The sequence below is a fragment of the Telopea speciosissima genome, chromosome 7 (genome assembly GCF_018873765.1).
Source record: "Telopea speciosissima isolate NSW1024214 ecotype Mountain lineage chromosome 7, Tspe_v1, whole genome shotgun sequence".
Taxonomy (NCBI): Eukaryota; Viridiplantae; Streptophyta; class Magnoliopsida; order Proteales; family Proteaceae; genus Telopea; species Telopea speciosissima.
Window position 1 is genome coordinate 63,167,798 of NC_057922.1, and position 14,209 is coordinate 63,182,006.

Consider the following 14,209-nt stretch of genomic DNA (forward strand, 5'->3'; position numbering starts at 1 on the left):
GAACACCATCGTTTGCAAAAAAGAAATTAAAAAAAAAAAAAGCCTCTTGACCACTATAAGTCATAGACCGGACCTTTATCCCCTCCAGTTCCTGCCCGGCCAATTCCCTAGTCCCCCTAACAAAGGGCATAATGACCACCCTACCCCTATCCAAACACTCTGCTTGAGTGGGATCCACCCCACCTTATTAGAGGGACTAGGAAACGGAGCCGAGCAGGGATCTGGAGAAGATAATTTTGCTTACAGATCGACCACCTACCTAAAAGATGAGAACAATAACCAATATTTGATCCCAATGTATTGCTTCTCATTTGATCAGGCAAAATTCTAGCCAAACTGATCTTCTTCATGAGATCGATCCCCCAATCTTTCTTCCCTCAAATTGCATCTTCTTTGAGGATGGGGAGAGAAAGACATACATTAGAGAGGAGAGAGAGAGAGAGAGTTAGGTCATTCAATGTACAGTGCAAGCTGAAAATTGCTACCTCATACAAACATCAGAGAAAGAACAAATCAAACACTATGGAAGAAAAAAGGGTTGCCCTTTTTTTGTTTCCTTTCTAAAACCTAATAATATACATATGAAACCCCAGATCATGACATGCATAGAATAGAACTCCATGTGACAATAACACTCCATCACTTCCTGCCCTAGAAACCTAACACTACTAACCCTGTACAACTTGTCACCAAAAAGGGCAAACTAAGCTCATCAAACCAAGTATAAAGAAGTAGGAGAAGAAAGCTGGAAGGGAAAGACAAGCACCCATGGAGGAATAGAAGAAATAGTAAGGATATGAGTAGTCATGCGGTCCATTGGTCGGCGGAGACGGAGCAAACGGCACCGTGTTCAGATAATTTGATGGTGGCGGAGGGGGTGGTACAACAGGGAAATAAGAGTATGAAGCTTGTGTGGTGGTGGTGGTGGTGGTGATTGAGGAAGATAGTATGATTGGGGTGGTGAGTAGTACTGTTCAGGTAGCGAAGGAGGTGGTGGTGGTGGAGATTGAGGAAGATAGTATGATTGGGGTGGTGAGTAGTACTGTTCAGGTGGCAAAAGTGGCAGTAGTGGTGGTGGTGGTGGCAAAGAAGTAACTGCCGGAGGTGGTGAACAGATGAGTGGACATGTGGCACAGTTACTGATACATAGCAAACCTGTTGAGGGTATTCCAATATCATCATCATCCCCCATTGTTGTCTGCAAAAACATGAACATCACAGCTGCTAAGACCTCAATCATCCATAGAAGCCATGAAAACCATTTTCTTCTTAGAGATACCAAACCCTTCCCATTACCCATCTCGATCAAGTGACTACAGTCTCCGGAGCCGAAAGAAAGAAAAGAAAAAAAAGCAACTTTGTGACTAGTACTGTGCATGCCTTCACTTAAAACAAGTTGGTTTTTTATTTTGGTCTTTGATTGACAAAACCCTACCAAGTAGGGTAGGGAGAGGCACCAATCTCCTTGTCCAATGTCTTTTGAAAAGTGAGAATTCTTTTCCTTTTTATGAAAGAAGATGAAGTGTGATGTTTGGTGTAGAGCTGTAAAGCATAAAGAGATTGCTTCCAATTTCAAAAGTCATTGTGTCCTCGATTTTCTAAATGCTTTGACGGATAGTGCAACGTTCCAATTTAATTTTCGGTGGTGATGAGAGAGAGAGAGAGAGAGAGAGGGGAGACTTCTAGTCGGATTTATAGTTAGTAAGTTTGAGAAATAATATGACAACGGATATATACGGTAGTCAAATGAATTGTATGATAATAATATTTTAAAAAAATTCCAGCGCAATAAAATGATATGGTAATAATATAATATGTGTTTAATATATGTAAAATATGATTGCTTTGTAAAAATTCGAGAATAAAAATATACGAGCATATATTCACTATACAATAGGCATTGACACCTAATAAACACAATAATAATATTTACTGATGTGAGTAAATATATAGTTTGATTCATCATCATTTAGATTTTACTCCAATAGGTTTATAAAGACTTCCACCGAATCATGCTATATTAGACTCTTTGCCTCAAACTTCAAAAATAGATAAATCCTTTTGGAATTTGATACTCTGTTTTTGGAAATGACAGCCCAAAACAGGATCTTAGGTAACTAGAATAGATAACTGAAAAGAACTTCTTTCTTCTCAATGGTGTGTGTGTGTTTTTCAATTGGAAGAAAAGTCTTCGCTTTGGGCTGTCATTCTCCTCAATATAAGAATAGCTCGGCTTGACTATAACAAATGTTTAGTACATTTGAGCTTTAGATTATAATTCTTCTGAACCAACATATATACCCATTAAAGAGGAAAGAAAATGACCAAAATTTTAAGGTAACAAATGGCTGACAAACATTAATGAATGTGCCTAAGGGGATGAATGCTTACTAAAAGAACGTAAAGGATTGGGAGGTGACTTGAGATTTGAGAGTGGTCTTTTGGCCTGTGAAGATCAAGAAACCCAGACGATGAACAAGTTTCTGCAATGCGAAGAGTAGACGATCGTGATGAAACCCAGTAAAATGGGGGGAACAAGAAATGGAGGTTAGAAGTCATTAACAGTGAGAAAGCATTTACCGCTGCAATAGCCGACGGAAGATGCACAGTCGCCGGAAGAAGAGACGGAGAAGCACAGTCGTCGCTCAGCCGCTGGGGTTTGGTGACCAAACAGTTTGGCCTTTCTTTTCCCCGAGATGTGAGGGACGCGGGTTTGGTAAGTGGGAACTTTGGTTTGGTAATCTAACGGTTAGATTGGATTTTAAGTTTTTGTTTTTTAATAACTAAACGTATTATTCGCATATAATACGCGTTTTATATGTGTATAATACTTCAGCCCTTATAATTCGCATATTTATCTGATTCTGAAGTATTATACGTAATATGGAATTTTTTCCAATTAATCGTTCAGATACGCGTATTTACTAACTATGACTCGGATTAGGCTCCTCATCAACGCGGCAGATGATGTCGACACGTTGATGAGTGTCGCATGGGAATGTTCCATCTGAACGGTTGTGAGTTGTTCACGTACATCACATGTATATATCGCATGTTTATGTTCATGTGATGTGCACCATTCCCAGCTCCGGGGTGCCGTTCGATCGGCACCCCATCCACATGTTGACATCTTCTATCGCACTGGAAGATGTCCAGTTTAGGGTGCGTTGGAGAGGAGTCGGATCCCTTCTAGTCTATGAGTCCCAATAAAGAGGGAGATATTGTTGTTTTTTATCACTCAAGAGTGGGAGGCAGATAGACTAAGGGGTGCAAGTTTGGCCCTGGCCCTTGACTGTCTGAGCCCACCCTAAGGTTGAACAGGGCTTGGGTTGAGATACCCTAGTCCTGAAAGCGGGTCAAGGTTGGGAATTTTTGGCCTTGAGTCAAGGCCAGACCGGGCCAAGGCTGAGCCCAATACCCAGCCCAGCCCAACCCAACCCAACCCAACCCAACCCAACCCTGTTCTAGACGATGAGAGGTTTATAGGTCCCATTATTGAGACCCGTAAATAATTTATGAGTCTGTGAGAAGGGTTAAGATGAACCTAATGGTTAAAATATGATCATCCGATGGTGCAAATGTTTTAATTGTAATCAGGATTAAGTTATGGGAAAAAGAAGCATATACCGCCAGTGTGCAGATTTTAATTTACACGGATACACCCTTCTCACATAATGAGCCGTAGAGGTAGGGGTTGTATTGATACACTACACTCTCTCCTATTCCGGACCATGTGGATGATGCCATTATCTATATCCTCATTGGTGTGGCACATAGATCCTCGTATGTACCAATTCAAAATCAAAGTCCAACCATTAAAAAGTAAGATTCAGTTTTGATTTCGATAGGTTCGGTAATGAGTTTTATGAGTCAGCTTTAACAGCTTTAACTGTTCGGCAAAAGCCAAACGTGTTTGACTCTGAGAATTCTCTGCCTTTTTTTTTTTCTTTTTCAATGCCTTTACCCAGACAATTTCTTACGCTTTATTGCATCTATTCGCCCTCGTTTTTATTCTTTGTGCTTTCCATGAAATTGCCTTTTGTGCTCCGTTTGTTCGGATAGTATTTTCATTTCTAAGAGATAAAATATGATGTAAAATTTTTAATATAATTGTTCATGTTATTATAATCTTTCAAACAAACACAGCTGTTGGTTCACTTATTTTATCAAACATCGGATGTGCATCTTTGATTCTTTCATGCTTAGAATACATACTACAGATCTAGATAGAGCATATGACACATAATCTGGTCTAATCTCATCCATATTCAGTGAATCTCACATTATGTTCATAGAAGTTTTGTATTTTAAGAATGAAAAAATCACCATTGCAGCTGACCTTGGTTCCCTCTCCCACCTTTCCTTCTTGTTTTAGTTCCTCCTAGACAATTTTCTTCTACTGGCTTTGAGATTGTTCTTAACAAATAACCAAAATTGCAGTCAAGAGAAAATTCATGCCTCGTAGTTGCAATGAATTGCCAAGAAACGTTGTAGCCACAGATTTAAGAGGAATGGAATGATTTGGTTTATTCGGACAGAGCTAGAAAACATGGAAACATCAAGGGACGGAGGAAAGAACTTGCGAACAGTTATGAACAATGAAACAATAAAATAGCAAATTTTACACATAAATTGGGAGTAAAATTTTCCAACGTCTTTTCCAGTAAACACATGGGTTTTTGGTACAATTTTACAATGTTCAAAACACATTGGAAAATATAATTTTACGGTAAAATTTTCAGTTTCATCTATTTTACGCCGAAACAAATGGAGCCATTAAGGAAAAAAAAATGCTACTGGGTCACATGGTTTATGCAAACATACAAAATTACCGTTCAGCTCTTAATGAACTAAAAAATATCATTCATTTAAATGCTCTTGCATGTACTGTTATTGGATATGCGTTGCTGCAGGCATAATGGATTAGCATTCTCTTGCTCTTTTAACAAATAATTAATGGGTTTAGAATGCACGCCAGCCAATTCCCATGTGCTAACTAGATAGGTCAATCATAGGACGAAGACAAGGGAGAGCATGAGCGTCATTTTAAAGTGGAGGAGAGAGGGAGGCGGATCGGGAACCTCTGCTGCCGCCTACTCGTGCGGCCTTACATAGGTAGGGCATGGACCCCACTCGGGGAGTCTAGATCGGCTCCTCACTTGGGGACAGTGGGGACAGATCTGAACCCTCCATGGAGCGTGGGTCCCATAGCCCAAGGAGGATTGGGATCTGTCCCCACTGCTCCCCATGTGGGTAGCTGATCCCAACTCCCACCCGGGCAGGGTGCTTGAGCAGTGGGTAGAACAATCATTTTGCCCCTGCCTGTGTGAGGCTGCACAACAGCCTCACAGGCAGGCGACGGAAGAGGGTCAAATCCGAGGGAGACAGGGTTTTCCCATAATTAATGGATGCAACTTGTTTTCCCGTTATTAGTAGCAACTAAGAAATTGTAACTTTCCTCTGGTGACTCTAGGAAAACTTTGTTTTCATGATCTTAAAAGTTCTCGTTGTCACCAAAAATTGTAACATCCTTTTAATTAACCCTTTTTTATTCCTAAAAGTTAATAATGTAAGAGTAAAATATGGGAAAAAGATTGCCGCTTGGTCGCGCAGTGTACGTCACCCCTGGGCCAAATACAGCGGTGCACGTAATGACCGTCGCACCCCTTGGAAAGATGAAAATGACTAAGGGTGTCAAAATGGAACCAAAACCGATTGTCTTTTACGATCGAACCGAACCACACCATATAAAAATGACGCGATTCTGATTTCATAGGTACTATTATAGGTTCGGTTCATAACCGAAAAACCGTCGATTAACCGATTAGAAAACCGAGATTATAAATATTCTGATTTGTTTAAGAATGAGATTAAGCACTCTAAAATATTAGGGCTCCTTATTTAAATTTTTTGAATTTCAATTTGAGCGCCAAATTCATGAAGGGACGGAAGGTTTTGGTAAGCATTCCAAAATATTATTGCAATGAGCATGTCTTAGTGGACTTTGTTAATGAATTGAGTGGGGTATGGATTGATGATGTCCTCAGGTTGGCTTCCCTTGCGGTACTTCGTGGCTTTGAGTAATCACTAAAAATTATCATTACAACTACCATGTCAAAGTGAACTTTGCCTAGAGTTAGATGTGTATGAAACAATATAATTTCTCCCACATAATAAGGATATGATAAATAATATTAAAGGGTACAAAGATGAAATCAGTATTACAAACCGTATGTAAACCGGATAACAAAAGCCGAATAGAAACCGCTAAAATCGAACCACATATAAAACGATTCTAATTTTAGGTGATTCTTATCTGGTGCGATTTTGATTTCTATCTTGCAAAATGTGCACCAAATAGGAACCGCACCAACAAGGCATAGTTCATACAAGAAGGTATCAATACCAATGATACATATACTCGGAGAACTTGAACCCATAAATTGAAGCAAAAAGCGAAAAAAACCAAGATTAATCAACCCGCATCACATCACTTTCGCAACCGATGTGGGATCAGTCCGCCATATGACTGATACGGAAACGTAATAGATATAGATTTTCCACTTGTTGAATAAAAGGTACTAGCATGAATTGCATATAAATGTTCCAAACTCAGTGCAGGGATAGGCTAGATCTTGAACCAAAATTTCTCCCAGTTCTCAATAAGCTTTAAGATATGGCAACTGCTGGTGTCAAAGGATGCAATACTATTACTTCTTGGCCAATCCGAATCGGTAATCCATGTACAAAATCTAGGGTTAAGTAGATTAATGGCCAATCTAACTGATTCCTAGCCTATCCAACCCAATTTTGATTCGGATTTGGTTGGAGTTGAATAAATCTGATCTATGGATTTATGAAGCGGTATTGGGTAACTATAGTTGAGAGCGAACCTTGGTGCAACAGTAAAAGTTGCTCCATTGTAACTAGGTAGTCACGGGTTTGAGTCTTGAAATAGCCTCTCCGTGAAAGTAGGGGTAAGACTGCGTACATTATGACCCTACCCAGACCCCATAGTGTGGCTTGAGCCTCATGCACTGGGTACGCTCTTTTGTATCGGGTAACTGTAATTGAAAAACTTCCAGAAACCGAAAAACCTACCTCTCTGATTGAAGTTCTGCTGCAATTGTCTTACTGATGAAGGCTTGGTGAAAGGAAAAAAATTGGAATCAACAGAGTTGCAGAAAACAAACACTTGGACCTAATGGAGGTGAGTCATCTTCCTTGATCTTTATTTATATTTCGCATATTGTGGGGGTGCAGTTTTCTGTAGAACCATGAAATCAGGCAATTCCCCTAATCCGATTCCAATTTGGACTACAATTATTCAAATCATGATTGCAATGCCTTCTACCAAATCTTCAAGTGTGCTTAACTAAATCGAGGAAATCTCCGGCAATTTTCTTTACACCTATTTCAAAAAGGCATATCCAATACACAAGGCTCCCGCCATTGCAGGTTTAGAGAGGGTCATAATGTATACAGCTTTACCCTCGCTTCACGAAGAGACTGTTCCCAACTCAACCCGCAGACACTAGATCGCAATAGAGCAACCTTACTGTTACTATAATGAAATCAGACAATTCACCCAATCCAATTGCAATTCCAATACTTTAAACCATGATTGCATTGCCTTCTACCAAATATTCAAGTGTGTGACTAAACCAAGAATGATAGAACATAGTAAGAAAAGGCTAAAAAAGTTAAGGGCTCATGTTCTCTGTGCCGCAGCGCAGGCTGCGCCCAAACACATAGGCCTGTCACTCAAGGGGGGCAGGGTGGTCATTGCGCCCACCCCCATGTGTCTGGGCGCAGCCTGCACCCCCGACACAGAGAACATTCTCCCAAAAATTAAAAATAAAAAGAAGATGGATGCATTAAATTACAATTTACAAGCCACCTCTCATATACGAAGTATCTCTGATCACCTGAACTAGTATACCTGTAAAGCATAAAATAGATCCAAACTACGTGCATGCCCCTCTTCACAACTTTTGAATGTTGGACTCAAGAAATAGCTCAACATGAACTTATTCTCATATGTTTCATCAACTACTGTGGAGCATCTTCTGCTGCAACAAGCCTTCTGGCCACTAATCTTCCTCTTTCATTTATAGGTCGTGGACTAGAATTGCAATCACTTTCTTGTGAGGCATTACTGCTCCTCGTCAGTTCCTGGTTATGCATAATCGCAGCAACATATAAAAGGTTTTTAAGTTTGGAAGGAATTGTCTCTTCCCATTAACGAAGAAAAACTTAAAACAAGTTTTTAAAAATCAGGATCGAAAAAGTTAGATTGGACAATTCAGATTGGAATCGGCCAAGGCCGATCCTGATTCTGGTCGATGTGGCTCAACCAATTCCCTTCTAAAAATTAGGGCTAGAACATATTTGGGCTGATTCTTATCAATTTCTCACCAATCCTAATCGATTCTGATCCAATCCAAATCGGAATCAACTGGGAATGATCTTGATCCTAATTCCGGGTTTTTAAACCTAGACTTATTTCAAAGAGTCTCACCTGAACATTGGAGAATCTTGATCTTGATCTGGTAAAGTTTTTGTAAGGTGGCCCATAGCTGACAGTACTAGAGGAGCTAGTACTCCAAATGGTTTCAGTTTCGCAGTACCCAAGATCTTTTAGCCGGTTCAAAAAGGGTAAAACTACTGAACCCAAGTCTGGTCTATCTTTTCTTCGAAGCTCAGCACATTGTAGAGCGATCTTTGCAAACTCCAAAGCCTCTTCCATAGGCCAATCTGGCACTGTTGGATCAAGCATGTCTTCAAAGACTCCATTCTCAATGGCTTTCTCTACGTGATGTGAGAGACCCATGGCAGGCTTAGCAGTGATGATCTGAAGAAACATTATTCCCAAGGAATAGATATCTGATTTGATACACAACATTCCTGTTTTCTGATACTCAGGGTCTATGTAACAGAAGGTTCCTGCCGCCGATGTCATGCGATACTGGGTGACACTGTCGGCAACAGAGGGAGGGACTAACCGGGCTAGCCCAACGTCACTGATCTTGCTTATAAAGTTGCGGTCAAGGAGGATATTTGCAGGCTTGAGGTCCCTATGTACAAGGGGTTCTGGTTTGTTTTGGTGGAGGAAGTGAAGGCCAGTGGCAATTTCTGCAGCAATCTTAAACCGTAGACCCCATGGGATTGATGGGGTTTTCTCCTTTCGGAAGAGCCTGTCTTCTAAGCTGCCATTTTCCAAGTACTCATATACCAAGCATCCATATTCTGGGCAGGCACCCAAGAGTAGAACCATGTTTGGGTGTCTGATGCGGCTCAATACCTCTACCTGCATGTTCATGTTCATTACTATAAGAATTTGCAGAAAATTTGACAATGAAGATCTGAACTTGGAACAAAAATTTTTTTTCAACCATGGTGAAGAGAGAATCTTTTCATTTATAGGTTTTGACGCTTGGATAGACTCTTGGATCATCAATGGGGGTGGGAGAATAATGCGATCATAATGGTTGGTGAAGATATTTTGTGGATGAAGGAAAATTATGGCCCTATGGGTTGGGTGGGACCATTTGATAGAGTACTACACAAACATTTCACTGGCCAAATTTCATTCCCAAACAAATACGATGAGTGCCTTAAAAATGAGTTTAAAGAGAAAAAAATTGGAAAAAAGCCACTAGATTCGTTTCATTTGTAATTTTATGAAACTTTAAAATCAATTTTCAAGTACTTTTTGTGCTTTTTTCGAGTTGGAATTTGACCAAATGTGGATCGACAAACACATGGACTACTCATATCGACCATTAGCAAGTCAGTATCATGCTAAATGTAATCTTTTTTGAGTTAGATTTCGATAGAATTTAATGAGATGAAAGTGGGATACTCTATCACATGGATCCACTCAAATTGGCCACTAGCAAGTTGGTAACATGCTAATGTAACAAAGAATGCACGGTTATAACCATGATTTCAAGAGTTAGAATCGGTTTTGTAATAGACCGAGTCCGATCCCAATTCGTCTCATCCAGTCTTTGTATGAAAAAACCCTAGATGTCAAGAATATATAAAGTCTAGGTCGATCCAAACCGATTCCAATCCAGATCCTGATTCCATGTTTTGAATCCCCAATTGCAGATAGAAAAAAGATATGAAGGTACCTCTTGTTGGAATTGCTGCCTCCCTTTTTGGGCGTCTGGTCTGAGAACCTTGATAGCAACAGGGGTATGATCAAGTAAGGCCCTATAAACAGGGCCATAGCCTCCTTCACCAATCTTCTTGCATTCTTTGAAGTGATCAGTGGCAACTTCAATCTCTTCAATGGTATATCTTCTATACCTCGGGTCATTGTTATGCAATACAGACAGTGCTCTCATCTTCTCTTCTGCTTCACGCTTGGCCTGCAATTCTGCATGTCTCCTCCTATTTGCTTCCCTTTCAGCTAGCTTTCGTGCAGCTTGGGCAGCTTCAATGGCAGCCCTGCACTTCGCTTTTTCCATCTCAGCAATTGCAAGAGCTGTTTCTTCTGCAATCCTGGCTTCCTCAACTCTCTGACGTTCTTCTACCTTCCATTGATATATCTCATTAGCCTGAAATCCAATTATCAACAATGAGGGTGGGTGTCAAAGTCAGCATATGTTTTTTTTGTTGGGAGGAGGGGGGGGGGGGAGGTCGGACCACTACAAAGAACTTAGTAATTGTAACATGCTAAGCTCACTCTCATCAAAAAAAAAAAACATGCTAAGCTCACATATATGTAATGCCACATGGCCAATCAAGTATTTGATAATTAATTTTTATTTTTCTTTTTTGTCCCCTCAATATTATGGGTTTCAATTCCAAAAGATCCTGTAAAGTGTCTGCAAATGGCAATGAGACTAGTGTCATCAAATGTAATATTACCTTTGAAAATCATGTATGTTATGGGTGACCATTTTAACTCATCAAACATTAGGTTCCCTGTTGATGGTCCTGATTCTCATATAAACTAAGGAAAAAGGTTCTCTGAGCCGCTGGATAGGGTACGCTAGCATCTCTGTGTCCATCTCTCTCCTCCTGATCACATAAAATGACCTTGCTGTCCTCCAATGTATGATATCGTTTTATCACATCTCATTTATGCATTCCACTATGCCAAGCTTGCTCAGAGAACCTTCTCCCAGGAACAAAACAGGTAATTATCTGATTCAACCTTTTGCTTTGCTGTGATTGCTTCTTTGCATGCTGTGCTGTACATGTCCATGGTTTGCTTTAGCTCCAGCCTTAGCCTTTTCATCTCAGCCTCTAAATCTCTCTGCAGAGGACAGACATTTTCATTTCATCGTTTGTTCAAATTGTAACAAAAATAGAGGGGTGAGGAACCAAAAATATGCTATGACTTCTGGAAGTAAAAAATTTCCTATCCTCCCATGTATTGAGACGATGAAAGTGCTCTTGAAAAGCTACTGGCAGACGACTGATCTACAGAGAAAACATATAAAAAAAAAAAATGCTAACCTGACAGCCATGGTTACAAAAATGATAAGACATCCAATGAATTGTCAAAGTTTTAGATTTTTCCTTGGTTAAGGGTTTCCATTGTGGAGCCACCATGGATTTAGGTATCAGTATCGATACATATCAGCTGATTCAGTTAAAAAGTAGATTTTTTTTTATCAAAAATTATTTTTTTATACTGAAATTGGTCCCATACAAATTGATACAGTCGATCCATATTAGTATATTGATATCAGCAATAACTAATACTTGTGCTGATATAATGAACTAAAACTTTGGGGGCCACCCATGGAATTCTTTTTTGACAACACATCCATTGGGAAGTGGAATCCGCAACAAAATCAATCTTATATTTTTTTTTTAAGAGAAAAGTTCTCTATGGGGGAGTGTACCACCCACTACCCCGTTTCCATGAAAGGCAGAAACTCCCGCCCCCCATGATGCCAACGAGTGTACTCTCATTGGCCCCCGTGCACACAAGGGCCATGCTCCCCCACTGAGAATGCCGATCCTTTTTTTTTAAATTCCAACTCTATCAGAATCAGCCTGAACCCTAGAAAAAGCCCGATTCTTCGACATGCAAAGTGACAAGAATCAAAGAGAATCGGGAATCAAATCCAATCAATCTCGATCTGATTCTGATTATTAGGACTATGGTTGAGTTATGACCAATATGAGAGAGCATCCTAATGCACGAGACTCCCGCTACTGCAAGGTCTAGGAGGGGCACATGTACACAGCCTTACTCCTCGCTTCACGGAGAGACTGTTTCCATATTTTGAACCAACAGCCTCATGGTTGCAATAGCGCAACTTAACCGTTGCAACAATATGAGGTTAGCAAAACCCTTTTCATAAGGAGTCAAAGATCACACATTTCAGGGATATCAGTATAGGATCGGCCAAATATCGGTATTGGGGATGGCCGATACCGATACCGTTTTTTAAAATATGGATCCATTGCAGCAATGGTTTTCCATCTCTGCCATGCAGCAGTTGATATATTAGCCTCCTTCCTCTTCTACCTACCGAGGAATTTGAAGAGAAGGAGCTGCCACTGCCAGTGGGACTATTAAACTCAGAACCGATGGAGAAATCTATACTTTCTGAATCAATGTCCATGGACCGGCAACCCAAAGTGCAGTTAGAGAAGTCGCTCTCGAGGGATAAGGAATCACGGCTTGAGTTCCGTGGCATACGGACTGAGAGATCCATATTTTCCATAAACAACAAGTTCTCAATACTGTTCCTGGACCTTGGTGGAAGTTTAGTCTGCAACTCACGATCCACGTTCTTCTCCAAAACCCTTCTCCCATGTCCATTTCTCCTCCACATTTCCCTATTATTAGCAGAAGGTATTCTGTTGCATCACATTAACAACACAACCATTTCATCACTACCTGTGATTATATACAATCGATGATCCATTCTTTAACACAGTCAAAATTTAGACTTACTTGATGCCTTCATCGAGGACAGGAGTTTCAGGAGATCGAAGCTGTGGAACTGCCCTCTGAGGTGGTTGTGATTGCATGGGCGAGGCACTATTCATGACATTAAGAGGTGGAGGCCGACTTGCTGATCTGATCGATGTCACTTTCCCTTTTGAAATAATGTATACCGTACAGAAATCTGGTGCAGATTTGATCAAGCATGTTCCCACATATGGGTTCCTAAATTTCCTGCTACGACCAAAACAGACACTACTAACTTTTAATCTAGATATTGAAAAACGAAAAAGCTAGGGTTACAGGTTTTAAAAACCTTGTGATGGCATTCCTAGTCGATGCACCAACAACAATGTTGTGGATGCATTGTACGTTGAGATAATCAATGATTGCCTTGGAAACATCGTATTCATCAAGCACCACCTCCTTGATCTGAACCTGAAACTCCTCAAATCCTCAAATTAACAATCAGGGCTAGCTGCAGTAATAGACCATTTTAAAAGGAAATCATGGGACTCTAATGAGTTGCAGGCTGAACATACCCCTTTCCGAGCACAGTATCCACGGTAGGGAAGGAAAAGCTGTCCGATGTCCTCAGTAGATTCTCGATAAGCATCGGGGTTAGCCTCGTTCAAAAATAAACCCTCTGCAAAAAAAAAATGAATTATTAATTTGAGCATTTCATCAAACAATACGAATGCAATTAGTACTGTCGTAAATGAAAATATTATTGAAAGAAAGAGAGAAAGGGTACCTACGGTTTTGCAAAGTGCGATTGCTAACGTGGATCAGGATAAGGTTGGGATTGGTATTCAAGAGATGATCAATCGCCCATTTCACAGCGTACTGGCTGTTCTTGTCCTTATCAACCGCCACTGCTACGGAAATGTTAGCAGCGTTCATCACAGGACTATCGTCAGATAATGTGGGAGGTTTTTTTTTTTTGGATAAACATGAGGGAGTCATTCAATTTAAAATGGATTATTTTCTTCCTTGTGTGGTTATGATGCAGTGACTGCATCACCACCACCACCACGACGTTCGCCACCACCACCACCACCACCCCCTAAGCCACTGACTTACTGCAACCAAGGAGAGGGAGGAGGACAAAAAGATAGACGAAGACATAGACTGAAAAGTGAACCACTTTCTCTTCCTTCCGCGTTCGCTTTCTTTCCCCCCGCAGACTGCGCGCGACCATCTCACCACGCCTGAAGCTAGAAATTTCGTTAAAAACAGAGACCCATCATTTAACCAACTCATCGTTTCTATCCTTTTTCTAATCTT

At 40.5% G+C, this 14,209-nt stretch overlaps 1 protein-coding gene across 1 annotated transcript; it reads right to left on the reverse strand.

Annotated features, from left to right (window-relative positions):
• Positions 1 to 8,468: 8,468 nt before the first annotated feature.
• LOC122668771 (U-box domain-containing protein 35-like) lies at positions 8,469 to 13,845 on the reverse strand. The gene is made up of 8 exons (XM_043865304.1): positions 13,681 to 13,845; positions 13,465 to 13,568; positions 13,239 to 13,360; positions 12,932 to 13,156; positions 12,504 to 12,834; positions 11,171 to 11,272; positions 10,140 to 10,568; positions 8,469 to 9,310 (listed from the first exon to the last, which is right to left on the reverse strand). Exons 1-8 carry the CDS (start codon positions 13,823 to 13,825, stop codon positions 8,477 to 8,479), a joined length of 2,292 nt encoding a protein of 763 aa, XP_043721239.1. The 5' UTR covers positions 13,826 to 13,845; the 3' UTR covers positions 8,469 to 8,476.
• Between the last annotated feature and the right edge of the window lie 364 nt (positions 13,846 to 14,209).